At 47.4% G+C, this 27,632-nt stretch overlaps 1 protein-coding gene across 1 annotated transcript in view; it reads left to right on the top strand.

Moving 5' to 3' along the window:
• The window catches only part of LOC138282898 (GDP-L-fucose synthase-like), an 83,747-nt gene that overhangs the window by 53,254 nt on the left and 2,861 nt on the right, over positions 1-27,632 (top strand). Inside the window, exons 9-10 of the mRNA XM_069220909.1 lie at positions 2,066-2,145; positions 3,358-3,457. Of these exons, the coding sequence (XP_069077010.1) occupies positions 2,066-2,145; positions 3,358-3,457 (180 nt within the window). The remainder of the gene's footprint in view (positions 1-2,065; positions 2,146-3,357; positions 3,458-27,632) is intronic.

Here is a 27,632-nt window from a genome sequence, read left to right as displayed (position 1 = left end):
CTTGGAATGTAGGGGAGTGGGTGGGAACTACTGATAGTATCCCAATGACAGCATGTAGGGTCCAGTACTGTATATAACAAAAGGGGCCTTAGGAAGGAAGACCTTTGATGGCATGGACCCAACCAAGCTTTCTTCAATCACAAAATAGGGAAGAACTTGCCTTGTGCCTTTTTTTTTTTTTTTTTTTTTTAAATAGGACAGGCTCCGGGTGGGAATTCAGAGCTCCACACAGACCGTGCGATCCCGGCATCTTAAAAAGACCCCCAGAACAAGGTTTCCTGGGAATGGTTGCAGTTGAGTTGGAACCATAATCCAACCCTAAGACAATTCTTACAGCCAAACCAACCTTTTTTGAGCATTTCCTGTCAACTCAGGAGGAAGAACAGAAGAGGAGGGATCTGTTGCGGTATCTACCTGGAGAAAGACTGAGGTCTGGGCATGCTTACCTTTGTTTGTACCCCAGCTTCTCAGGTACCAGACTCATGTGTCCTCAGGCAAAGGAAGAGCATCTTGGAAGAGGAGACAACAGACTAGTTGGGACTGGGAACAGTTCTGGAAGCCCTGGATGGAGAGAGCGGTGGAGCTCCTCACCACCTTTGAGAGCTCTAAAAGTAGCCAGCCAAGCGTTATCTGGCCAAATGTTGTTCAATGCTTGGACAAAGCGAGAACTCGCCTTTGGCTGGATGTGCCCCGATGAAGAATTAGTAGTCCCGTCCTCGGCATGAATTCTGTGAAGTTCGTGAAACATTTGATTGCGTCTCTTGGAAGCATTCTGCGCCTGTTCTTGCAGCTTTTGTGGTGCAGGAGTGGTCTCTGGTGGCCACTTTTAGTAATGCACGTAAACTAACATGGGCTGTAATCCTTGATTGTTTCCTATGTGTTCGACGTTTTCTTCAAAAATGAAAATATCCTGGGACTCCCATTTTGAGATTCTATTTATTTTTCATTTTACTCAGTTGCTTTAGGTTTACTGACTGAATTCTTGGTCATTGTGTTTTCAGTGCTACTTGAATACTTCATTCCCATGTCTGTGTTTAAAACCTTGTTACTTTGTCTAATTACTATGAGGGATAAATCAAGGGTTTGTCATTCAAACTGTAATATTCTAACAAAGCACTGGCTTACATGTGTGAACACATCATCGCCCTCGCCTCAGTTAATAATCCAGTCTAATACCAACATTTGTTGATCAGTCCACAAAGTGTTTGAGAACCCATAACTTACACTTGATGTCAAATGACCACTTCTGTATTTACATTAACCAAACACACAGTTTGCAAAGTAAAGTAGCTTTTTATTGACATTTCCCTTCTACCTCTGGAAATACAATTTGTAAGCAGTGATAACTAGGTGTGTTGTTAAATATATTACACTATGTATGAAGAGTAAGCAAACACTTCGGGCGCCGCACAAGCTCACTCCACACACGGGAAGGGGTACACAGTGACAGTTTTACGGATCATACAATGAGCTAACAGCTGCGCTGCAGCTACTTGGACACCTGCTCACACTTTCACGAAGCACTAGTATGTGCATAATGCAGACCAGGCAAGAAGCACTAGTTGGCCAAACAGTCTCCAAAGTGTTAGTTATAACCACCAGTGCTTTCCACAGCGCCTCGGTTTAGAGGGTAATGCACTGCATTATGGACACAGGATGGGGTTCTAAAACAACACATCATAGAAAAATGAACATTACTTGTCTGTAACAATGGGTTTGCAGCACGTAGTTGTATACATTGACATGCGGGTAGCTAGCCTCCCTGGATGTTGGAATTTGGGCTAATTGCATCAAACTCTTTACATATCTATCGTTCGTACACGTACAAAACATACATTTCAATGGCGAGAAAGCTAATATAAGGTTTATTCACTGTGGATTTCCAGGATATGACTTTTTTCGATTTACACCTGAAAGTGTAATATTCATGACCAACCACTAGGTGGCAGGCGAGTACACATCATGGGAATGCACAGCCCTTTGAACTGCTGACAGCTTGTTACAAGTATGTGGGATAAATCGGGGCCATCCATTTTCATTGTTCTTGTATTTTCTTCAATTCCAGTCGGCGAGGAGGACGAAGTTTCCATCAAGGAGGCCGCCGAGAGCATAGTGAAAGCCATGGACTTCAAAGGCGAGGTCATTGTATCCTTTCATTAAAATCCGTGCGCACTGGTTGTGGACTTGGGCCCATGACCCAAAGCGGGAATTGGGGGGGGAGGGGGGGGAATGGTGAGTTGGAGGGGGAGGGGGTGGAAATTCAGCGCACAGGCAGTGTGACCAGTGACCTGAGAAGCACGGATTCCACTCGGATAGAATTTAAACGCAGGACCTGAAATCAGACGGGTGTCACGAGGCCTAAAAAATGCGACCACTATAAAACCGACGGCCTGCGCCCTTGTATGACCATTCTGGAAAATATATATATATATATATATATATATATATATATATATATATATATATATATATATATATATATATACAATTGGAAACGGTGGCGTGGTCACATTCACATCAGTTTTGCACATTTTGTAATTTGGGCCTCTCAGCATTACATTCAGATATTTTTCTGTTTGCCCCATGTGTAGCTGGGCAAGTGCTCGCTACCAGCTTGGCAATTATTATGTAGAAATCCACTTCTCAGTTTATCCATTTTATAATTGGTATTCTAGGCTTCTGTGTGTCACATTTCACCAGCTCTTGAGAGGAATGCAATGAACCGCATTTAAATATCGTGCAGTGTATGCATTTTAAACAATCTCCAGTGGCACATGCCAGAGTTACAGCCCCTCCCTCCCCCCCAAATTAACAAATCTTCTTGCTTCTCATTTCCGAAGTGTGCCCCCAGTAAGCCGAGGCGGGTGTAGCCCTTCCAGCCTGTTTCATGCATAGCCCTATGGCACTTGCAGCCGCTCACATTCCATCAGCTCGTTTCTGAAAGTATTCTCCTTGGCTGTAGCTAAGTGCATATTTGGGTCTGGTTGCAGAGAAGCACTGGTTCTTGCCTTTTTTAGGTAATTGGAACTGGTGATGCCTCTTAAAATTACTGTTTGCTTTGACGAAAGCAAGTGTAAGTAAATTGCACTCAAAGTGATACCACAAAACTGGTGTGCGAGCAGCAAATGGTGTGATGAGTGGGGCCCATTATCACGTCACCCAGGGGCCCCTACTGTGAAACAGGGTTGTATGGGTAGAAGTGCAACACACTTTGTGCTGGGAGATGTAGCGGGCAGTATTTAGGGGCGCTCTCTTACGGGCTCCTTGGTGTTGCTATGTTGAGATGGGGCTTCATTAATTTGTTGGCTGGGCAGGGCTGGGGTGCTGCATTTCTTCCTTAACTGTTGTCGCCTTCAGTTCGACACGACCAAGTCGGACGGTCAGTTCAAGAAGACGGCCAGAAACAGCAAGCTGCGGAAGTACCTGCCAGACTTTAAATTTACCCCCTTTGTGCAAGGTATGTTTAGTAGGACTCGGTGGTGCGAAATGAAATTGAACAACAGAAGTGTATTAAAAAAAAAAAATCGCTGACCTATGAAATAACAGTCAGTAGTAGTAAAGAATGTGGCATTGAGATTGCTGGGGTGCGTGACAAAGCCCTGAAACTCCCTGCAGGGGAATATTGGCTTCTCCATCCACCCTGGTCGTAGGTGATTTATGCCTGGCTGTACGAACCAGCATAAGATTAGGCATTTATACAACACTGGACTCCTAGCGCCTTATATAGATCAGTGCCTCTTAACCTTTTGACTTCTGTGGGCCCCCACTTAGCCATTACTGGAATACGGGGACCCCCAACCCCCACTTAACCATTACTGGAATTGGGGGATCCTCACTGAGTCATTATTGTAATTTGCACCCCCCTCCCACCCCCCAAGTCATTATTAGAACCTAGGGATTCCCCCACTGAGTCATTATGGGAATTTGGGATCCCCCTGTCATTATTAGAATCTAGGGATTCCCCCACTGAGTCATTACTGAAATCCGGAGACCCCCATTCCCCCCCAATGGTCATTATTGGAATCCAGGGAATCCCCACGGACTCATTATTGGAATCTGGGGACTCCCCCCACGGAGTCATTATTGAAATCTGGGGACTCCCCCCACGGAGTCATTATTGGAATCTGGGGACCCCCCCCCCCCACGGAGTCATTATTGGAATCCAAGGACCCCCACAGAGTCATTATTGAAATCCGGGAATCCCCACAGAGTCATTATTGAAATCTGGGAATCCCCACAGAGTCATTATTGAAATCCGGGGACCCCGGTCTAAGAGATGTTGATGATTTCAACTGCAAAAGAATGCAGACAATTAAGTAAACAAGGATTCATCAAACTAATACACATGCTAATTCTTTATGGATACACTTCATTAACCTGTTAAATAGCCTTAGAACCCGCCGTTGCGGGCTCTACCGGCTATTAAAGGCCCGCTCCCCGCGTTAAATGCCCGAGCCGAAGGCGAGGGCATTTAATAAGGGAGAGGGACTTTAATAGCCGGTAGAGCCCGCTACGGCGGGTTCTAAGGCTATTAGAACATTCTGCCACACAGGGCAGAATGTTCTATTAAAAAAAAAAAAATTTAACGGAGCCCGAGGGGATTTAAATCCCCTCGGGCTCCGTCTGTGAACAAAGCGAACATTGGAATGTTGGCGCTGCGGGCTTTTACCGGCCTGTAAAAGCCCGCAGCAGTCCATTGTCTTCAATGGACATGCCAACATTCCAATGTTCTAATATTATATATTTTTTGTTTTCTAAGCTTTTGCGGACCGCCTAAGTGGGTGTTGCAGACCCCGGGGTCCCCGGACCTCAGGTTAAGAACCACTGGCAAAGACGGTCCAGTGACTGCTCTTTCTCAACATTGAAACACCCTTTCGCGTGCTAGAACGGAGTCATCTCTTTGCTCCTTAAAGATGATCTCGGGCCCTGTCTGACTCTTGTGGGAACAAACCATGGCCAGTGTGAGGGAGGGGGAAGTTTTATCCCATCATTCCCAGTTGGTAGCGGCACACGGCTGGAAGGTCCTCTTTTATCCTCGCTCTTTGCGGTAGCCTCAGACCCATTGGCTAGAGGAATTACAGCTGATGATCAGGTGCTGGACTTTGATTGGTCTCCTTGCGTGAAGACCACAGTTCGCTGTTCGCAGAAGATCTGTTGGATCAGAGCCAACCAGAGCAGTCTGGGTCAAAGGGGATTAAGTTAATCGGCAGATTTGGCGATTTACCTGCTCTCCACATTAAAATTATGAACAGGTGCTGAAGTCACCCAATTGGTAATCCGAACTTAGTCGCGGCATCTCCCCCACATTGCTTTACTTCCGCCCAGACTACCCGTATGCGATTGTGGGGAGCTTCTTCCAGGAAATTTGACTCAGATTTGCTCTTTCTTCTGGGCGAGTGAGGTACCTCGAACCTGCTTAGGTAAATGCTTCCTGTTTCCTTTTGATGGTTGTCTGGGTTAGCCTGTCTGAGATTGTGTGTTAAATTATTGCCTTGGCAGCAACTGCGATGACACTGTGACCCTCCCTGGCATCCCAAGTACCTTTATTTCAGTTTACCTCTATGACTGGTAGCAAGCATGCCATATTGAAGATGCTATACGCATGTCTCAACACAGGAATTCACTTGCATCCCAGCCGGTTTTAGTCTACTGTGAGGTTTCATCACTCCCAGACCATTTGTCATCTGGCTCATGTCAGCAGGTTCTTTAGGGCTCAGATGACCTTATTCAAACCAGAGCTTTCAGAAGCAAATCAAAGCTCTGCGAGCAGGCAAACACATTTCCAGCCTGTTCCATCGGAATGAAAACCAGCCCAGAAAGTTGGAGTGGTTCCAACTTTGCTGCATGGCCTTTCCAGAAAGCAAATTCAAGTTGTTTCCTCACTCATCCGAAATAGTTCCTCAAAGGATTTTCTTTGTTTTTTACTTGTTTACATCTTGATTTTAAAAAAAATTGGAAAGTACAGCCTATGGTAAAAAATAAATCCTACCATTTGTGCGTAAACAATATGATGAAACGCCTCCTACTACAAAAATGCCATGCAGAAGTTAGAGCTTTCCTCAGAGATCATATCTTTCCTTCCTGGAACTGGAAATATGTTCCATTTGTCTTTGCAGAACTCTCTAGCTAACTTTTCTGTGATGATATCGAGAACTGGAGGTCCCAATAAGAAGCCACCAAAGATGCTATTACTCCCTTAATCTTTCCTTTACAGGTTAATTCGCTTGTTAAGAGAAGCCTTTGTGTTGCCACTGTCGGCAGGGTTTATACCGCCCTAGTCTCTAGCACACTAGGACTGTGCTACCGGATAATAGCACAGCAAAGTAATCATTTTTTTGATTTCAGTCTGATTAGCAATAATGCAAAACAAAAAAGGTGTGTTCTGGGCCAGACTGCATCGAGGGATATGGAAGCAAGGTTACTAGCTGCCAAGGTTCAAAATTAGAACTAGGCAATTTTCGTTAATTATTTTAATATATCAGAAAAGTAAGCCTTGAGTTTACAGTAGTTACTATGACAACAACATTCTGCTATCTAGTTAATAACGAAGCCTGTTTGTAGCTGGGCTGGTTTTCTGCGTTTTTTTAATCTAATAGAGTATTTGTTGGATATTCGCTTTGCTCACCTTTCGATGACCGCTTAGTATTCTGATTTCCTCTCGGAGCGAGTCCGCAGCACATGCATTGAAAGTAAATAATATAACATTTTAACACAGTGACTGAGACGGTTTAGCATGCTTCATACCACAGCGGAAATGCAAATTAAAGAGTCATAAACAAAATTCTGTCATTCTATTTTTTACTAGGGCAGATAGCTTCACTCCAGTGCTAATAGTGGCTGATTTTAAATGGCCTTAATTGTGTAAGGCTAAACGGTGCTTGGGTTATTTACAAATAATCTTCATTATTCTTAGGTCTTCCTCCTCTTCACCTCAGTCCTCAAACAGTAACACATACCCTCTCCGTGGTGGAGGTTGACTGAACCACACATGCCTTTACTCCGCGGTCATTACATTGACCACAACACTACCATGGATGTGTTTACAACACAAATTTAGTTGTAGATCATGTTTGATAAAGGCATATGCGTAGTAAAACTTTGTGTATGTATGTGTATATATATATATATATATATATATATGTGTTCGATGGCATGTGTAGCTGCAGATACACATGCTGTGCACATCCCGCCATCTGGTGTTGGGCTCGGAGTGTTACAAGTTGTTTTTCTTCGAAGAAGTCTTTTTTCGAGTCACGAGACCGAGGGACTCCTCCCATTTCGATTCCATTGCGCATGGGCGTCGACTCCATCTTAGATTGTTTTTTTTTTCCGCCATCGGGTTCGGACGTGTTCCTTTTCGCTCCGTGTTTCGGGTCGGAAAGTTAGTTAGAATCTCTGAAAAATCGACGGTATTGTTTGCGTTCGGTATCGGGTTAGTTACAACAGATCGACACCGAATTAAGAAGAGCTCCGGTGGCCCTTTGGGGTTTTCTTCCATCCCCGTCGGGGCCTGGTCGGCCCGGCCACGTGTCTCTTCAAGGCTGATGGAACGGACCCCATTCCGCTTCTTTCCAAAATGCCATAACAAGTATCCATATACAGATCAACATCTGGTCTGTAACTTGTGTTTGTCACCAGAACACAAGGAGGATACTTGTGAGGCCTGTCGAGCGTTTCGGTCCAGGAAGACACTCAGGGACCGAAGAGCAAGAAAACTGCAAATGGCGTCGGCGCCGACAGGACAAGAGCGTTTCGAGGAGGAGGAAGAAACATTCTCCACCCAGGAGTCGGACTCTGAGGAGATCGATCCCGAGGAAACGCCGAAAACCGTGAGTAAGACGTCGAAACCAAGAACTCACGAGAAAAGCGCTAAAGCCCAGGGGACGCCACCGCCACAGGCCATGGCTTAACCCGAAAAGTAGGTGACCGTTCATCGGCACCGAAAAAGGGCGAGCTGGTGTCTAAGTCATCCGACTCCGGTCGAGATACCGGCACACAGCAGTCTCGGGCCCGAGATAGTGGCTCAGAGAAGATTCGGCACCGAGACAGCGGCACCGAAACGGGTCGGCACCGAGAGAGCACAACGGCGAAAGTAAAAAAGGTTTAGTCGGAGCCGAAAAAAGCAGCCGAAAAGGTTTCGGTACCGAAATATCCGGCCTCGGAACCGAAAACAAGTTCCTACACTGAGGAACAAGGACTGTCCACACAAATGAAGACACATAGATTTGGACAGGAATTACAGGCAATAGAGCCAGATCACACACAAAGACGGCTCTTTATTCAAAAAGATACAGGGAAGATCAGCACTCTTCCTCCAGTTAAAATGAAATGCAAGCATGCCTTCCAAGACAAAGATAAACAGCCACACGCAAAGGTGGCTAAACAAGTAACACTGCCACCATCCCCACATCACTCTCCGCAACCATCACCGGTAGCCACTCCACCAATGATGCAATCCCCAACTCATACAGGAATGAGTCAAGATGACCCTGACACATGGGACCTTTATGACGCACCAGTGTCAGATAATAGTCCAGAATGCTATCCAGCTAAACCATCGCCACCAGAGGGTAGTACAGGCTACGCACAGGTGGTGTCAAGAGCAGCTGCATTTCATAATGTCAGCCTTCATTCAGAGCCCATTGAAGACGACTTTCTTTTTAACACACTGTCGTCCACGCACAGCCAGTATCAGAGTCTTCCTATGCTACCCGGAATGCTAAAACACTCCAAACAAGTGTTTGAGGAGCCTGTTAAAGGGAGAGCCATTACTCCAAGAGTAGATAAAAAATATAAACCGCCACCAACAGACCCAGTGTACATTACACAACAGCTAACACCAGACTCTGTTGTAGTGGGAGCAGCGCGCAAAAGAGCCAACTCTCATACTTCAGGAGATGCACCACCTCCAGATAAAGAAAGTCGAAAATTCGATGCTGCAGGCAAAAGGGTGGCGGCACAGGCAGCAAACCAGTGGCGTATTGCAAACTCGCAAGCTTTGCTAGCCAGATATGATAGGGCCCATTGGGATAAGATGCAACACCTTATTGAACATTTACCCAAGGAGTTCCAAAAAAGAGCGCAGCAAGTAGTAGAAGGAGGACAGGGTATCTCCAATAATCAGATATGGTCAGCAATGGATGCTGCAGACACAGCTGCTAGAACTGTCAACACAGCAGTGACAATAAGGAGACATGCATGGCTGCGTACATCAGGATTTAAACCAGAGATACAGCAAGCTGTGCTGAATATGCCATTCAACGGACAGCAGTTGTTTGGGCCGGAGGTGGACACTGCGATCGAAAAACTTAAAAAAGACACTGACACGGCCAAAGCCATGGGCGCACTCTACTCCCCACAGAGCAGAGGCACATTTCGAAAGACACAATTTCGAGGGGGGTTTCGAGGGCAAACCACGGAAGCCACAACCTCACAAACAAAGCCCACTTACCAGAGCCAGTATCAGCGGGGAGGTTTTCGGGGACAATATAGAGGGGGACAATTTCAAAGGAATAGAGGAAAGTTCCAAAGTCCCAAAACTCCTCCAAACAAGCAGTGACTTCAAGGTCACAAATCCCCAACACATAACACCTGTGGGGGGGGAGACTAACCAAGTTTTACAAACATTGGGAGGAAATAACAACAGACACTTGGGTCTTAGCAATTATCCAGCATGGTTATTGCATAGAATTTCTCAAATTCCCTCCAAACATCCCACCGAAAACACACAATATGTCAAAACAACATATAGATCTTCTAGGACTAGAAGTTCAGGCATTGCTACAAAAAGAAGCAATAGAGTTAGTACCAAAACAACAAATAAACACAGGAGTTTACTCCCTGTACTTTCTGATACCCAAAAAAGACAAGAGTCTGAGAACTATACTAGATCTCAGAACATTAAATACCTACATCAAATCAGATCACTTTCACATGGTTACATTACAGGACGTAATCCCATTGCTCAAACAGCAAGACTACATGACAACACTAGACCTAAAGGATGCATACTTCCATATACCGATACATCCTTCACACAGAATGTACCTAAGGTTTGTATTCCAAGGGGTACATTACCAATTCAAGGTGTTGCCATTTGGGATAACAACTGCGCCAAGAGTTTTTACAAAATGCCTGGCAGTGGTAGCTGCACATATCAGAAGGCAGCAAATACATGTGTTCCCGTACCTAGACGATTGGCTAATCAAAACCAACACGCAAAAAACGGTGTTCACAACACACAAAGTATGTTATCGAGACACTCCACAAACTAGGTTTCTCAATCAACTACACAAAGTCGCACATTCAGCCGTGCCAAACCCAGCAATACTTAGGGGCGACAATCGACACAACAAAAGGGGTTGCCACTCCAAGTCCACAAAGGGTACAAGCTTTTCTCAAGGTAATACAGGTCATGTATCCAGAACAAAGAATACAGGTCAAGATGGTAATGAAACTACTAGGCATGATGTCCTCATGCATAGCCATTGTCCCAAAAGCCAGATTGTACATGCAGCCCTTACAACAGTGCCTAGCATCACAATGGTGACAGGCACAGGGTCAACTTCTAGATCTAGTGTTGATAGACCGCCAAACATACACCTCGCTTCTATAATGGAACAACATAAACTTAAACCAAGGGCGGCCTTTCCAAGACCCAGTGCCACAATACGTAATAACTACGGATGCCTCCATGATAGGATGGGGAGCTCATCTCAATCAACACTGCTGAGTGTCCCATTGTCCCTGGATGCTAAGACAACTTCACATAAATCATTTAGAACTACTGGCAGTATTTCTAGCGCTAAAAGCATTTCAACCCATAATAAGCCAAAAATACATCCTTGTCAAAACAGACAACATAACAACAATGTATTATCTAAACAAACAGGGAGGAACACACTCAACTCAGTTGTGTCTTCTAGCACAAAAAATATGGTGTTGGGCGATTCACAACCACATTCGCCTAATAGCACAGTTTATTCCAGGGATTCAGAATCAGTTAGCAGACAATCTTTCTCGGGATCATCAACAGATCCACGAATGGGAGATTCACCCCGAAATACTGAACACTTACTTCCAAAGATGGGGAACACCACAAATAGACCTATTTGCAACAAAAGAAAACTAAAAATGCCAAAACTTCGCATCCAGGTACCCACAAGATCAGTCTCAGGGCAATGCGTTATGGATGAGCTGGTCAGGGATATTTGCTTACGCTTTTCCCCCTCTCCCACTCCTTCCATATCTAGTAAACAAATTGAGTCAAAACAAACTCAAACTCATACTAATAGCACCAACTTGGGCAAGACAACCTTGGTACACAACACTACTAGACCTCTCAGTAGTGCCTCATGTAAAACTACCAAACAGACCAGATCTGTTAACTCAACACAAACAACAGATCAGACACCCAAATCCAGCATCGCTGAATCTAGCAATTTGGCTCCTGAAATCTTAGACTTCGGACACTTAGACCTTACACAGGAATGTATGGAGGTCATAAAACAAGCTAGGAAACCAACCACTAGACATTGCTATGCAAATAAGTGGAAAAGATTTGTTTATTATTGCCACAATAATCAAATCCAGCCATTACACGCATCTGCAAAAGACATTGTAAGCTACTTATTACATTTGCAAAAGTCCAAGCTAGCTTTTTCATCCATTAAAATACATCTTACCGCAATTTCAGCTTATCTGCAAATTACACACTCAACTTCATTATTTAGGATACCAGTCATTAAAGCATTTATGTAAGGCCTAAAGAGGATTATACCACCAAGAACACCACCAGTTCCTTCGTGGAACCTCAACATTGTCTTAACTCGCCTCATGGGTCCACCCTTCGAACCTATGCACTCATGTGAAATGCAATATTTAACATGGAAGGTTGCATTCCTAATTGCTATCACATCTCTAAGAAGAGTAAGTGAGATACAAGCATTTACCATACAAGAACCATTTATTCAGATACACAAGCATAAAGTAGTCTTACAAACAAATCCTAAATTCTTACCAAAAGTCATATCACCGTTCCACTTGAACCAGACAGTAGAACTACCAGTGTTCTTTCCACAGCCAGATTCTGTAGCTGAAAGAGCACTACATACATTAGACATGAAAAGAGCGTTAATGTACTACATTGACAGAACAAAACTAATTCGAAAAACAAAAGAATTATTTATTGCTTTCCAAAAACCTCATACAGGAAATCCAATTTCTAAACAAGGCATTGCTAGATGGATAGTTAAGTGCATTCAAACTTGTTATCTTAAAGCAAAAAGAGAACTGCCTATTACACCAAAGGCACACTCGACTAGAAAGAAAGGTGCTACCATGGCCTTTCTAGGAAATATTCCAATGACCGAAATATGTAAAGCAGCTACATGGTCTACGCCTCATACATTTACCAAACACTACTGTGTAGATGTGTTAACGGCACAACAAGCCACAGTAGGTCAAGCAGTACTACGAACATTGTTTCAAACAACTTCAACTCCTACAGGCTGAACCACCGCTTTTGGGGAGATAACTGCTTACTAGTATATGCACAGCATGTGTATCTGCAGCTACACATGCCATCGAACGGAAAATGTCACTTACCCAGTGTACATCTGTTCGTGGCATTAGTCACTGCAGATTCACATGCGCCCACCCGCCTCCCCGGGAGCCTGTAGCAGTTTAGAAGTTGATCTTGAACATTTGTAAATTTGTAAATATATTACTTTAAACTACATTATGTACATACGTATTCACTCCATTGCATGGGCACTATTACTATAATACACAACTCCTACCTCACCCTCTGCGGGGAAAACAATCTAAGATGCAGTTGACGCCCATGCGCAATGGAGCCGAAATGGGAGGAGTCCCTCGATCTCGTGACTCGAAAAGACTTCTTTGAAGAAAAACAACTTGTAACACTCCGAGCCCAACACTAGATGGCGGAATGTGCACAGCATGTGAATCTGCAGCGACTAATGCCACGAACAGATGTACACTGGGTAAGTGACATTTTCCATATATAATATATATTCCTACACTTTTACACACATCACCCACAAACCCAGACCCATCCTAAGCCCTTAAAAACACTTAACTCCCAAAAACCCACGCCCACCATTAAACCCTAAAAAAAAAAAAACACTTGCCACCCAAAAGCCCATACTCGCACTAAACCCTAAAAAAACACTTTCCAACCAAAAACTCATACCCACCCTAAAACCTAAAATGACCCTTTCCACGCAAAAACCTATACCCACCTTAAACCTTAAAAATAACCTATATATATATCACTCCTGCACTACGGAAGCATTACTCAACCTTCGTGTTGGCTGTGGTGATTGTAAACCACACTCACCCGCTTAGGGTGAATCAGAATGGCGAGGTGAAATGTGGCAGGCCAGCAAAGGAAGCTATTTCCTAGTTCAGGCTAGAGTCCGTCCGGACTTTGGGCAGGAATGAGAACAAAGGATGCAGCACCAGTCTCTGTGGAAAGGACATGAGGTTGGTCGATGACACACTGGTGACCACTTCCCTGCAGAAGCAAGAGAGAGCCCAGTGCTATCCAGCCTCATGCAGGAATATGTGGATGGTTTCTTTTATGTCTTTAGAAGCTGTGAGGAGAGGTGGTGGAAACGAGGGTGCAGGGGTGTAACTGATAACATGGAGCTGGTAGTTGATAACCAGTTGGAGGTGCAAGCACAGGTGTGGGCCAGTACTGGGATGCTGCAAGAACAAAACATTGTGTTCCAAAACAAGCAGGAGGGTGTCCAACAAATACCCAGACGGAGTATTATAGGGTTCAGTGGCGTTCCGAAGGATGAAATATCAAAGTTTGTAAAAGACTTCCTCCGTTTCATCAACATCCTCTCAGATGCTCCACCCATCAGTCAGACTTGACTGCACACACAGAATGAAGCTGCAGGGTCACAGGAGGGATATACCAATATTTCTTAACAAAGATGCCCTTTTTTAAGATAAGGATCTGATCTCCAGGCATATCAGATGAAGATGAAAATACATTGTGGCAAATAACGCACATAAACTATAGAAGATCCCTTTACAGAAACGTCAGGTTTCTCAAAGAACGGCTAAGGTAATGTAAGTAGATTGTTATCACAGAAAGGCTGCAGTGCTCCCTGCTCATATACTGGCCCCTCCACATCAACGCAGAAGCAGCCGCAGCACACTAACCCACTTAGAAGAACTAAGGTAGTCCTACTTTGATACAAGAGTCTTGTCTCCTTGCATAAAGGAGACAGCAAGCAAGTGGTCATGTAAAGAAGTGGTCCTCTGAACACTGGCCGGAGAGATAAATAGAGCAGTCACTGACAAAGCATGGACATTTCTTTGGTCCAGCATCCCTAAAGCATAAAGGGCATTAAATTCACCAAGTGCTCATTTGTGTTTCTTGTTGTTTCATTGTGTTTCCCATGTTTTTTCCCCATCATTGCACTCTGATGAATTTCCTCGTGAATCCTGCTTTAGCCTTGTCTCATTCTTGTCTGGAGCTGTCACTCGTGCCTTATCCTCAGCATATGTCGATGTGTTACATTTGTTAAGGGTTCTGTAATTTGTTTACCTTTTAACAGCCCATATGGCCCAATAAATATGGCTTCAACTTACTACGAGAGCCATCGGATTTCCATGCAGTCCCCCCAGGAAAGCCACATATAAGGAGATCTACCACTGTAGATGGCATTGGTATTCCTGTATTCAGCCGCGCCGGAAGTTTGCTGGTGAGGTCTGGATGACCGAGGAATCTTCCTCCGTATTTGGTCCTCCTAGTCCAGATGTTTTCCAAGGAGACCTTAAGCCATATCATGGGTGTCTTGAGATTCCCCTTTCCAGCACTGATGGTGGTTGCCATCTTGGGCCAGTGGGCAGCAATCCTTGAAGGGGTCCGCTCTCACAATTGCGGTTTACGCTCTCATATCTTGGCGGTAGTGGCGAGGCAGCCCATTGCTTTATTCTGGAAAAAGGATGCTCAACTCATTGCCCTCTGGTTCATTGGACTGTGGTAAATGCTAGCATTGGAATAGCCAACACTTAATATAAACCAGTCACAAATTGACAACGAGGGGGGCTCCATTAATACAACATTTTGCCAAATTGCAGCATCTGTTTTTCTCCTCCTAGTGGTCTCCAACTGCTCTGACAACTGTCTTAGACCATCTTGGGAACAGTACCATTTTACCTACTGTATTGAAACCCATGTAGGAGGATTCAACAAAATCCGTGTCTCCCATTGTCTCTTCTCTGCACGCCGCACTGGACCAGAGTCTGTTCTTCAGGAGGGGACAGGGGATGGATGTCAGTACTTTAATCGAATTACTATATGTTACACAGCCCTTGTAGCTGGACTTTCTTTGTAGCAGATGTACAACACTTTGTAGCTTAGTTAGTGTTAGTCATGCAAGATAAATTAAGCAAAATAAAGTGCTGGCAAGGTGCATCCTCGCCTTATAGTTTTTATGGTGAATGGTGGCCTGTCCTCGTTTGAATTCTAAATATTCAGTGCTTCACACTGTGTGCGAATAGGAGAATTTTCACATTAATCGGGAGCTAAGCAGTTGGGGTAACCCATTGTCCATAGGGTCTAAATAAGAAACGCAGCAGTTCTCCTCTCACCTAAGAATGCTTGAGCACCACAAACACTAACTCAAGTGTATAGTTCAAAAAGTGTCCATTAAACACTTTTTCCAATACAAAGTCTAGCATTTTTACAGAAGATGTAGTTGTTTTCCTTCCGACAACACGTGTTTCGTTTATTTGGCAGTGCACCCCAAGACTGCCTCACAGCTCAAACATTAATAGTGTAACTTGTCGTTCCCCACATTGCAAAACTTATTTCAATTACATTGTAGTCCTTAATACGTTCTGTAAGGAAATGCCTCCTTTGCATGGTTACCCCCTGACTCTTTGCCTTTGCTAAGTTTTGATTTGAAAGTGTGCTGAGGCCTGCTAACCAGCCCCAGCACCAGTGTTCTTTCCCTAACCTGTACTTTTGTTTCCACAATTGGCACACCCTGGCATCCAGGTAAGTCCCTTGTAACTGGTACCCCTGGTACCAAGGGCCCTGATGCCAGGGAAGGTCTCTAAGGGCTGCAGCATATCTTATGCCACCCTGGGGACCCCTCACTTAGCACAGACACACTGCTTGCCAGCTTGTGTGTGCTAGTGAGGACAAAACAAGTAAGTCGACATGGCACTCCCCTCAGGGTGCCATGCCAACCTCACACTGCCTATGCAGTATAGGTAAGACACCCCTCTAGCAGGCCTTACAGCCCTAAGGCAGGGTGCCCTATGCCATAGGTGAGGGCACAAGTGCATGAGCACTGTGCCCCTACAGTGTCTAAGCAAAACCTTAGACATTGTAAGTGCAGGGTAGCCATAAGAGTATATGGTCTGGGAGTCTGTCATGCACGAACTCCACAGCACCATAATGGCTACACTGAAAACTGTGAAGTTTGGTATCAAACTTCTCAGCACAATAAATGCACACTGATGCCAGTGTATATTTTATTGTAACAAACACCCCAGAGGGCACCTTAGAGGTGCCCCCTGAAACCTTAACCAACTACCCGTGTAGGCTGACTGGTTTTAGCAGCCTGCCACACTCGAGACATGTTGCTGGCCACATGGGGAGAGTGCCTTTGTCACTCTGTGGCTAGTAACAAAGCCTGTACTGGGTGGAGATGCTTATCACCTCCCCCTTGCAGGAACTGTAACACCTGGCGGTGAGCCTCAAAGGCTAACCCCCTTTGTTACAGCACCTCACGGCATTCCAGCTAGTGGAGTTGCCTGCCCCCTCCGGCCATGGCCCCACTTTTGGCGGCAAGGCCGGAGGAGATAGTGAGAAAAACAAGGAGTCGTCACTGGCCAGTCAGGACAGCCCGTAAGGCAACCTGAGCTGAGGTGACTCTGACTTTTAGAAATCATAGGAATGTGACCCCCTCCCCTTGGGAGGAGGCACAAAGAGGGTGTAGCCACCCTCAGGGCTAGTAGCCATTGGCTACTGCCCTCCCAGACCTAAACATACCCCTAAATTCTGTATTTAGGGGCTCCCCAGAACCTAGGAACTCAAATCAAATCATTAACATTTATAAAGCGCGCTACTCACCCGTGCGGGTCTCAAGGCGCTAGGGGAAAGGGGGGGTTACTGCTGCTCGAAAAGCCAGGTTTTTAGGAGTCTCCGGAATGCGGAGTGGTCCTGGGTGGTCCTGAGGCTGGTGGGGAGGGAGTTCCAGGTCTTGGCCGCCAGGAAGGAGAAAGATCTCCCACCCGCCGTGGAGCGGCGGATGCGAGGGACGGCAGCGAGTGCGAGGCCAGAGGAACGGAGGAGGCGGGTGGGGACGTAGAAGCTGAGGCGTCGGTTGAGGTATTCCAGTCCCTTGTTGTGGAGGGCTTTGTGTGCGTGGGTGAGAAGTCGAAAGGTGATCCTTTTGCTGACTGGGAGCCAATGCAGGTGTCTCAGGTGTGCGGAGATGTGGCTGTTGCGGGGTACGTCGAGGATGAGGCGGGCCGAGGCGTTTTGGATGCGTTGCAGGCGATTTTTGAGTTTGGCTGTGGTCCCAGCGTAGAGGGTGTTGCCGTAGTCCAGGCGGCTCGTGACAAGGGCGTGGGTCACGGTTTTTCTAGTGTTGGCGGGGATCCAGCGGAAGATCTTGCGGAGGGTGAGGAAGCAGGCGGAGGACACGGCATTGACTTGCTTGGTCATGGTGAGAAGAGGGTCCAAGATGAAGCCGAGGTTGCGGGCGTGGTCTGTGGGGGTCTGTGCGGTTCCGAGGGCCGTGGGCCACCAGGAGTCGTCCCAGGCGGATGGGGTGTTGCCGAGGATGAGGACTTCCGTTTTTTCAGAGTTCAGCTTTAGGCGGCTGAGCCTCATCCAATCTGCGACGTCCTTCATACCCTCTTGTAGGTTGGTCTTGGCACTGGTAGGGTCCTTGGTGAGGGAGAGTATAAGTTGGGTGTCGTCGGCGTATGAGGTGATGATGATGTCGTGCTTGCGTACGATGTTGGCGAGGGGGCTCATGTAGACATTGAAGAGTGTCGGGCTGAGCGATGAGCCTTGAGGTACGCCGCAGATGATCTCGATGGGGTCTGAGCGAAACGGAGGGAGGTAAACTCTTTGGGAACGGTTTGAGAGGAAGGAGGCGATCCAGTCCAGGGCCTGGCCTTGGATCCCGGTGGAGCGGAGGCGGGTGATTAGGGTGCGGTGACAGACGGTGTCGAAGGCAGCCGAGAGGTCGAGGAGGATGAGGGCGACTGTTTCACCGTTGTCCATCAGGGTTCTGATGTCGTCGGTGACTGAGATGAGGGCGGTTTCCGTGCTGTGGTTGGTTCGGAATCCGGTTTGTGAAGGGTCGAGCAGGTTGTTGTTTTCCAGGAAGGTGGTCAGCTGTTTGTTGACGGTCTTCTCTATTACCTTGGCTGGGAAAAGCAGGAGAGAGATGGGGCGGAAGTTTTTCAGGTCGCTCGGGTCAGCCGTAGGTTTCTTTAGTAGGGCGTTGACTTCGGCGTGTTTCCAGCATTCGGGGAAGGTAGCAGAAGAAAAAGAAGAGTTGATGACGGCCTGGAGGTGCGAGGCGATGATGTTGTCGGCTTTATTAAAGATGAAGTGAGGGCAGGGGTCCGAAGGGGTGCCGGAGTGGATAGAGTTCATGATGGATTTGGTTTCTTCAGTGTTGATGTGGGTCCAGTTGTTGAGGGTGAAGGCCAGGGGTGCGGGTTCGGTGGTGTTTGGTTGGGTCTGGTGTCCGAAGTTGTCGTGGAGGTCGCTGATCTTGTGATGGAAGAAGGTGGCGAGGGATTCGCACAAATCCTGTGAGGGCGTGACGGCGTTGGGGTTGGAGAACTCCTTGATGATACTGAAGAGTTCTCTGCTGTTGTGGCTGTTTTTGTCCAGTCTGTCGGTGAAAAAGTTCCTTTTGGCAGTGCGGATCAGGTGGTGGTGTTCGCGGGTAGCGTTCTTGAGGGCGGTCATGTTGTCAGCGGTGTGGTCCTTGCGCCAGGCCTTCTCGAGGGTGCGACAAGTTTTCTTTGATTCTTTGAGGGTGTCAGAGAACCAGAGAGGTTTTTTGGTGTTGGTCTGTCGATGCGTGCAACCTAAGAAGAAGAGGACTGCTAAGCTGAAAAACCCTGCAGAGAAGACTGAGACACCAACTGCTTTGGCCCCAGCTCTACCGGCCTGTCTCCCCCCTTCTAAAGACACTGCTCCAGCTACGCTTTCCACAGGGACCAGCGACCTCTGAATCCTCAGAGGACTGCCCTGCTCTAGAAGGACCAAGAACTCCAGAGGACAGCGGCTCTGTTCACCCAAGACTGCAACTTTGTTACAAAGGAGCAACTTTAAAACAACTTGCGTTTCCCGCTGGAAGCGTGAGACTTGCTACTCTGCACCCGACGCCCCCGGCTCGATTTGTGGAGAACAAACACTTCAGGGAGGACTCCCCGGCGACTGCGAGACCGTGAGTAGCCAGAGTTGCCCCCCCCTGAGCCCCCACAGCGACGCCTGCAGAGGGAATCCCGAGGCTCCCCCTGACGCGACTGCCTGGTTCCCAGATCCTGACGCCTGGTAAAGACTCTGCACCCGCAGCCCCCAGGACCTGAAAGACCGGAACGCCAGTGCAGGAGTGACCCCCAGGAGGCCCTCTCCCTTGCCTAGGTGGTGGCTACCCCGAGGAGCCCCCCCCCCTTGCCTGCCTGCATCGCTGAAGAGACCCCTTGGTCGCCCATTGATTTCTATTGGAAACCCGACGCGTGTTTTCACACTGCACCCGGCCGCCCCCGTGCTGCTGAGGGTGTACTTTCTGTGCTAACTTGTGTCCCCCCCCCCCCCCGGTGCCCTACAAAACCCCCCTGGTCTGCCCTCCGAAGACGCGGGTACTTACCTCCTGGCAGACTGGAACCGGGGCACCCCCTTCTCCATTGAGGCCTATGCGTTTTGGGCACCACTTTGACCTCTGCACCTGACCGGCCCTGAGCTGCTGGTGTGGTAACTTTGGGGTTGCTCTGAACCCCCAACGGTGGGCTACCTTGGACCCAAACTTGAACCTCGTAGGTGGTTTACTTACCTGCAAAAACTAACAAACTCTTACTCCCCCCAGGAACTGTTGAACATTGCACTGTCTAGTTTTAAAATAGCTATATGTGATTTATTTGAAAAGTGTATATGCTATTTTGATTATTCAAAGTTCCTAACTTACCTACCTGCAATACCTTTCATTTGAAGTATTACATGTAAAATTGGAACCTGTGGTTCTTAAAATAAACTAAGAAAATATATTTTTCTATACAAAAACCTATTGGCCTGGAATTGTCTTGGAGTGTGTGTTCCTCATTTATTGCCTGTGTGTGTACAACAAATGCTTAACACTACTCCTTTGATAAGCCTACTGCTCGACCACACTACCACAAAATAGAGCATTAGTATTATCTCTTTTTGCCACTATCTTACCTCTAAGGGGAACCCTTGGACTCTGTGCATACTATTCCTTACTTTGAAATAGTGCATCCAGAGCCAACTTCCTACATTGGTGTATCAGCGGTGGGGTACAAGACTTTGCATTTGCTGGACTACTCAGCCAATACCTGATCACACGACAAATTACAAAAATTGTCATTAGAAACTGATTTTTGCAATTTGAACTATTTTTCTAAATTTTTAAAAGTCCTGCTAGGGCCTTGTGTTAGTCCCTGTTAGCATTTCTTTTAGAGTTTAAAAGTTTTGTAAAAGTTTGAATTAAGTTCTAGAGATAGTTTTAGATTCTTAAAAAGTATTCCAACTTTTAGAAACATAATGTCTGGTGCAGAAGAGAATGTGATGGAACTCGACCTCACACCTTACCTCCATCTTAAGATGAGGGAGCTAAGGTCTCTCTGCAAAATAAAGAAAATCCTAGTTGGCTTAAAACCCTCCAAACAACAGCTCCAGAAGCTGCTGGCAGAGTTTGAAAATGCCAACCCCTCTGAGGATGACCTCCCAGAGGAGGAAGATAGTGACTTGGAGGAGAATTCCCCCCTTCCAGTCCTAATTAGGGAGATCAGGGAACCTCAAGCCCTGTCTCCAAATGTGATAGTCAGAGATGCTGCTCCCCTCACAGGAGGGTCCAGCACCTCTGGAATCACTGAGGATAGCCTCAGTGAAGATGACCTCCTGTTAGCCAGGATGGCCAAAAGATTGGCTTTGGAGAGACAGCTCCTAGCCATAGAAAGGGAAAGACAAGAGATGGGTTTTGGTCCCATCCATGATGGCAGCAACATAAATAGGGTCAGAGATTCTACTGACATGTTGAAAATCCCTAAAGGGATTGTAACTAAATATGAAGATGGTGATGACATCACCAAATGGTTCACAGCTTTTGAGAGGGCTTGTGCAACCAGAAAAGTAAACAGATCTCACTGGAGTGCTCTCCTTTGGGAAATGTTCACTGGAAAGTGTAGGGATAGACTCCTCACACTCTCTGGAAAAGATGCAGAATCTTATGACCTCATGAAGGGTACCCTGATTGAGGGCTTTGGATTCTCCACTGAGGAGTATAGTATTAGATTCGAAGGGCTCAAAAAACCTCGAGCCAGACCTGGGTTGATTTTGTGGACTACTCAGTGAAAACACTGGATGGTTGGATTCAAGGCAGTGGTGTAAATGATTATGATGGGCTATACAATTTATTTGTGAAAGAACACCTATTAAGTAATTGTTCAAATGATAAACTGCATCAGCATCTGGTAGACCTAGGACCAATTTCTCCCCAAGAATTGGGAAAGAAGGCGGACCATTGGGTCAAGACTAGGGTGACCAAGACGTCCACAGGGGGTGACCAAAAGAAAGGGGTCACAAAGCCTCCCCAGGGGAAGAGTGTTGAGGCATCCAAAAATAAAAATAGTAAAGAGTCTTCTACAGGCCCCCAAAAACCTGCACAGGAGGGTGGGCCCAGAGCCTCTTCACAATCCAATTTTGGGTACAAGGGTAAAAACTTTGATCCCAAAAATGCCTGGTGTCGTAGCTGTAATCAGCCTGGACACCAAACTGGAGACAAGGCCTGTCCCAAGAAAAGTACCACTTCTAACTCCACTCCCGCTAACACTGGAATGGCTAGTCTCCAAGTGGGATCAACAGTGTGCCCAGAGCAAATCAGGTGTCACACTGAAGCTACATTAGTCTCTGAGGGTGGGCTGGATTTAGCCACACTGGCTGCCTGGCCTCCTAACATGCAAAAATACAGGCAGCAGCTCTTAATGGGACAAGTGTAGAAGGCCTGAGGGATACAGGTGCCAGTGTCACCATGGTGACAGAGAAACTGGTTTCCCCTGGTCAATACCTGGCTGGACAAACTTATCCAGTCACCAACGCTGACAATCAGACTAAAGTACATCCCATGGCTATGGTAACTTTAGAGTGGGGAGGGGTCAATAGCCTGAAACCAGTGGTGGTCTCCTCAAATATCCCTGTAGACTGTTTGCTTGGAAACGACCTGGAGTCCTCAGCATGGGCTGAGGTAGAACTGAAAACCCATGCAGCCATGCTGGGTATCCCTGAACTGGTGTGTGTAAAGACAAGGGCACAGTGCAAGGCTCAGGGTGAAAAAGTAGAGTTGGAGCCTGGAAAAAGGGCCCAGCCTACCAAGAGAAAAGGAAAGACAACTGGGAAACCAGCTGCAACACAACAAAAAGAGAACCTCTCTTCTCAGGAAGAAGTTCTGCCCTCTGAGGGAACTGAGCCTCTGGAGCTAGAACCTTATCAGGTTGAGCTCTTAGGCCCAGGGGGACCCTCAAGGGAGCAGTTGTGTAAGGAGCAAGAAACCTGTCCCTCTCTTGAAGGCCTTAGGCAGCAAGCTGCTGAAGAGTCCAATGGCAAGAAAACTGGAACACATAGGGTCTATTGGGAAGATGGACTCCTTTACACTGAGGCAAGAGATCCCAAACCTGGTGCCACTAGGAGAGTGGTAGTACCTCAGGAGTTTAGGGCGTTCATACTGACCTTAGCCCATGATATTCCTCTTGCTGGGCATTTGGGACAAACCAAGACGTGGGAGAGACTAGGCAACCACTTCTACTGGCCCAACATGTCCCAGAAAGTCAAGGAGTTTTGTGTCTCCTGTACCACCTGTCAAGCCAGTGGTAAGACGGGTGGACACCCAAAGGCCCCCCTCATTCCACTTCCAGTGGTGGGGGTCCCCTTTGAAAGAGTGGGTGTGGACATAGTGGGTCCACTTGAACCTCCCACAGCCTCAGGGAACATATGTATATACTAGTAGTAGTGGATCATGCTACTAGATACCCTGAAGCAATTCCCCTTAGGTCGACTACTGCCCCTGCAGTAGCCAAGGCCCTCATTGGTATTTTTACCAGAGTGGGTTTTCCTAAGGAGGTGGTGTCTGACAGAGGTACCGTCTTCATGTCAGCATACCTGAAACACATGTGGAATGAGTGTGGAGTGACTTACAAATTCACTACACCATACCATCCACAAACTAATGGCCTTGTTGAGAGATTCAACAAGACATTAAAAGGCATGATCATGGGGCTCCCTGAAAAACTCAAAAGGAGATGGGATGTCCTCTTGCCATGTCTGCTTTTCGCTTACAGAGAGGTGCCTCAGAAGGGAGTAGGGTTCTCACCCTTTGAACTTCTGTTTGGCCACCCTGTAAGGGGACCACTAGCTCTTGTGAAAGAAGGCTGGGAGAGACCTCTTCATGAGCCTAAGCAAGATATAGTGGACTATGTACTTGGTCTACGTTCAAGGATGGCAGAGTACATGGAAAAGGCAAGTAAAAACCTTGAGGCCAGCCAACAGCTCCAGAAGTTTTGGTATGACCAAAAGGCTGCAATGGTTGAATTTCAACCAGGGCAGAAAGTCTGGGTTCTGGAGCCTGTGGCTCCCAGGGCACTTCAGGACAAATGGAGTGGCCCTTACCCAGTGCTAGAAAAGAGGAGTCATGTCACCTACCTGGTGGACCTAGGCACTAGCAGGAGCCCCAAGAGGGTGATCCATGTGAACCGCCTTAAGCTCTTCCATGACAGGGCTGATGTGAATCTGTTGATGGTAACAGATGAGGACCAGGAAGCTGAGAGTGAACCTCTCCCTGATCTCCTCTCCACAAACCCTAAAGATGGCTCAGTTGATGGAGTGATCTACTCAGACACCCTCTCTAGTCAACAGCAATCTGATTGTAGGAAAGTCCTGCAACAGTTTGCTGAGCTCTTTTCCCTAACCCCTGGTCAGGCACACCTGTGTACCCATGAAGTGGACACAGGAGACAGCATGCCTGTCAAAAACAAAATATTCAGACAGTCTGACCAAGTTAAGGAAAGCATCAAGGTGGAAGTCCACAAGATGCTGGAACTGGGAGTCATTGAGCACTCTGACAGACCACTGGGCTAGCCCAGTGGTCCTAGTCCCCAAACCTCACACCAAAGATGGAAGGAGAGAGATGAGGTTTTGTGTGGACTACAGAGGACTTAATTCTGTCACAAAGACAGATGCCCATCCCATTCCAAGGGCTGATGAACTGATTGATAAATTAGGTGCTGCCAAATTCTTAAGTACCTTTGACTTAACAGCAGGGTACTGGCAAATCAAAATGGCACCAGGAGCAAAAGAAAAGACCGCATTCTCCACACCTGATGGGCATTATCAGTTTAGTGTTATGCCCTTTGGTTTAAAGAATGCCCCTGCCACCTTCCAAAGGTTGGTGAATCAAGTCCTTGCTGGCTTGGAGTCCTTTAGTGCAGCTTATCTTGACGATATTGCTGTCTTTAGCTCCAGCTGGCAGGATCACCTGGTCCACCTGAAGAAGGTTTTGAAGGCTCTGCAATCAGCAGGCCTCTCTATCAAGGCATCCAAATGCCAGATAGGGCAGGGACCTGTGGTTTACTTGGGACACCTTGTAGGTGGAGGCCAAGTTCAGCCACTCCAGCCTAAGATCCAGACTATTCTGGACTGGGCAGCTCCAAAAACCCAGACTCAAGTCAGGGCATTCCTTGGCTTGACTGGGTACTACAGGAGGTTTGTGAAGGGATATGGATCCATAGTGACAGCCCTCACAGAACTTACCTCCAAGAAAATGCCCAAGAAGGTAAACTGGACTGTAGAATGCCAACAGACCTTTGACACCCTGAAACAAGCAATGTGCACAGCACCAGTTCTAAAAGCTCCAGATTACTCCAAGCAGTTCATTGTGCAGACAGATGCCTCTGAACATGGGATAGGGGCAGTTTTGTCCAAAACAAATGAAGATGGCCTTGACCAGCCTGTTGCTTTCATTAGCAGGAGGTTACTCCCCAGGGAGCAGTGTTGGAGTGCCATTGAGAGGGAGGCCTTTGCTGTGGTTTGGTCCCTGAAGAAGCTGAGACCATACCTCTTTGGTACTCACTTTGTAGTTCAAACTGACCACAGACCTCTCAGATGGCTGATGCAAATGAAAGGTGAAAATCCAAAACTGTTGAGGTGGTCCATCTCCCTACTGGGAATGGACTTTATAGTGGAACACAGACCCTGGACTGCCCATGCCTATGCAGATGGCCTTTCCAGGTTCTTCCACTTAGAAAATGAAGACTCTCTTGGGAAAGGTTAGTCTCATCCTCTTTCGTTTGGGGGGGGGGGGGGGGTTGTGTAAGGAAATGCCTCCTTGGCATGGTTACCCCCTGACTTTTTGCCTTTGCTGATGCTAAGTTTTGATTTGAAAGTGTGCTGGGGCCTGCTAACCAGGCCCCAGCACCAGTGTTCTTTCCCTAACCTGTACTTTTGTTTCCACAATTGGCTCACCCTGGCATCCAGGTAAGTCCCTTGTAACTGGTACCCCTGGTACCATGGGCCCTGACGCCAGGGAAGGTCTCTAAGGGCTGCAGCATATCTTATGCCACCCTGGGGACCCCTCACTTAGCACAGACACACTGCTTGCCAGCTTGTGTGTGCTAGTGAGGACAAAACGAGTAAGTCGACATGGCACTCCCCTCAGGGTGCCATGCCAACCTCACACTGCCTATGCAGTATAGATAAGACACCCCTCTAGCAGGCCTTACAGCCCTAAGGCAGGGTGCCCTATGCCATAGGTGAGGGCACAAGTGCATGAGCACTGTGCCCCTACAGTGTCTAAGCAAAACCTTAGACATTGTAAGTGCAGGGTAGCCATAAGAGTATATGGTCTGGGAGTCTGTCATGCACGAACTCCACAGCACCATAATGGCTACACTGAAAACTGTGAAGTTTGGTATCAAACTTCTCAGCACAATAAATGCACACTGATGCCAGTGTATATTTTATTGTAACATACACCCCAGAGGGCACCTTAGAGGTGCCCCCTGAAACCTTAACCAACTACCCGTGTAGGCTGACTGGTTTTAGCAGCCTGCCACACTTGAGAAATGTTGCTGGCCACATGGGGAGAGTGCCTTTGTCACTCTGTGGCTAGTAACAAAGCCTGTACTGGGTGGAGATGCTTATCACCTCCCCCTTGCAGGAACTGTAACACCTGGCGGTGAGCCTCAAAGGCTAACCCCCTTTGTTACAGCATCCCAGGGCATTCCAGCTAGTGGAGTTGCCTGCCCCCTCCGGCCACGGCCACACTTTTGGCGGCAAGGCCGGAGGAGATAGTGAGAAAAACAAGGAGGAGTCACTGGCCAGTCAGGACAGCCCGTAAGGCAACCTGAGCTGAGGTGACTCTGACTTTTAGAAATCCTCCATCTTGCAGATGGAGGACTCCCCCAATAGGGATAGGAATGTGACCCCCTCCCCTTGGGAGGAGTCACAAAGAGGGTGTAGCCACCCTCAGGGCTAGTAGCCATTGGCTACTAACCCCCCAGACCTAAACACACCCCTAAATTCTGTATTTAGGGGCTCCCCAGAACCTAGGAACTCAGATTCCTCCAACCTAAGAAGAAGAGGACTGCTAAGCTGAAAAACCCTGGAGAGAAGACGGAGACACCAACTGCTTTGGCCCCAGTTCTACCGGCCTGTCTCCCCCCTTTTAAAGACACTGCTCCAGCGACGCTTTCCCCAGGGACCAGCGACCACTGAATCCTCAGAGGACTGCCCAGCTCTAGAAGGACCAAGAACTCCCGAGGACAGCGGCTCTGTTCACCCAAGACTGCAACTTTGTTACAAAGGAGCAACTTTAAAACAACTTGCGTTTCCCGCTGGAAGCGTGAGACTTGCTACTCTGCACCCGACGCCCCCGGCTCGACTTGTGGAGAACAAACACTTCAGGGAGGACTCCCCGGCGACTGCGAGACCGTGAGTAGCCAGAGTTGCCCCCCCTGAGCCCCCACAGCGACACCTGCAGAGGGAATCCCGAGGCTCCCCCTGACGCAACTGCCTGGTTCCCAGATCCTGACGCCTGGTAAAGACTCTGCACCCGCAGCCCCCAGGACCTGAAAGACCAGAACGCCAGTGCAGGAGTGAACCCCAGGAGGCCCTCTCCCTTGCCTAGGTGGTGGCTACCCCGAGGAGCCCTCCCCTTGCCTGCCTGCATCGCTGAAGAGACCCCTTGGTCTCCCATTGATTTCTATTGGAAACCCGACGCGTGTTTGCACACTGCACCCGGCCGCCCCCGTGCTGCTGAGGGTGTACTTTCTGTGCTAACTTGTGTTCAACCCCCCCAACCCCCCCCCCCCCCCCCCCCCCC

This window comes from Pleurodeles waltl, chromosome 2_2, assembly GCF_031143425.1.
Source record: "Pleurodeles waltl isolate 20211129_DDA chromosome 2_2, aPleWal1.hap1.20221129, whole genome shotgun sequence".
In the NCBI taxonomy this organism is placed as follows: domain Eukaryota; kingdom Metazoa; phylum Chordata; class Amphibia; order Caudata; family Salamandridae; genus Pleurodeles; species Pleurodeles waltl.
This window is presented reverse-complemented; position numbering and strand designations above follow the sequence as displayed.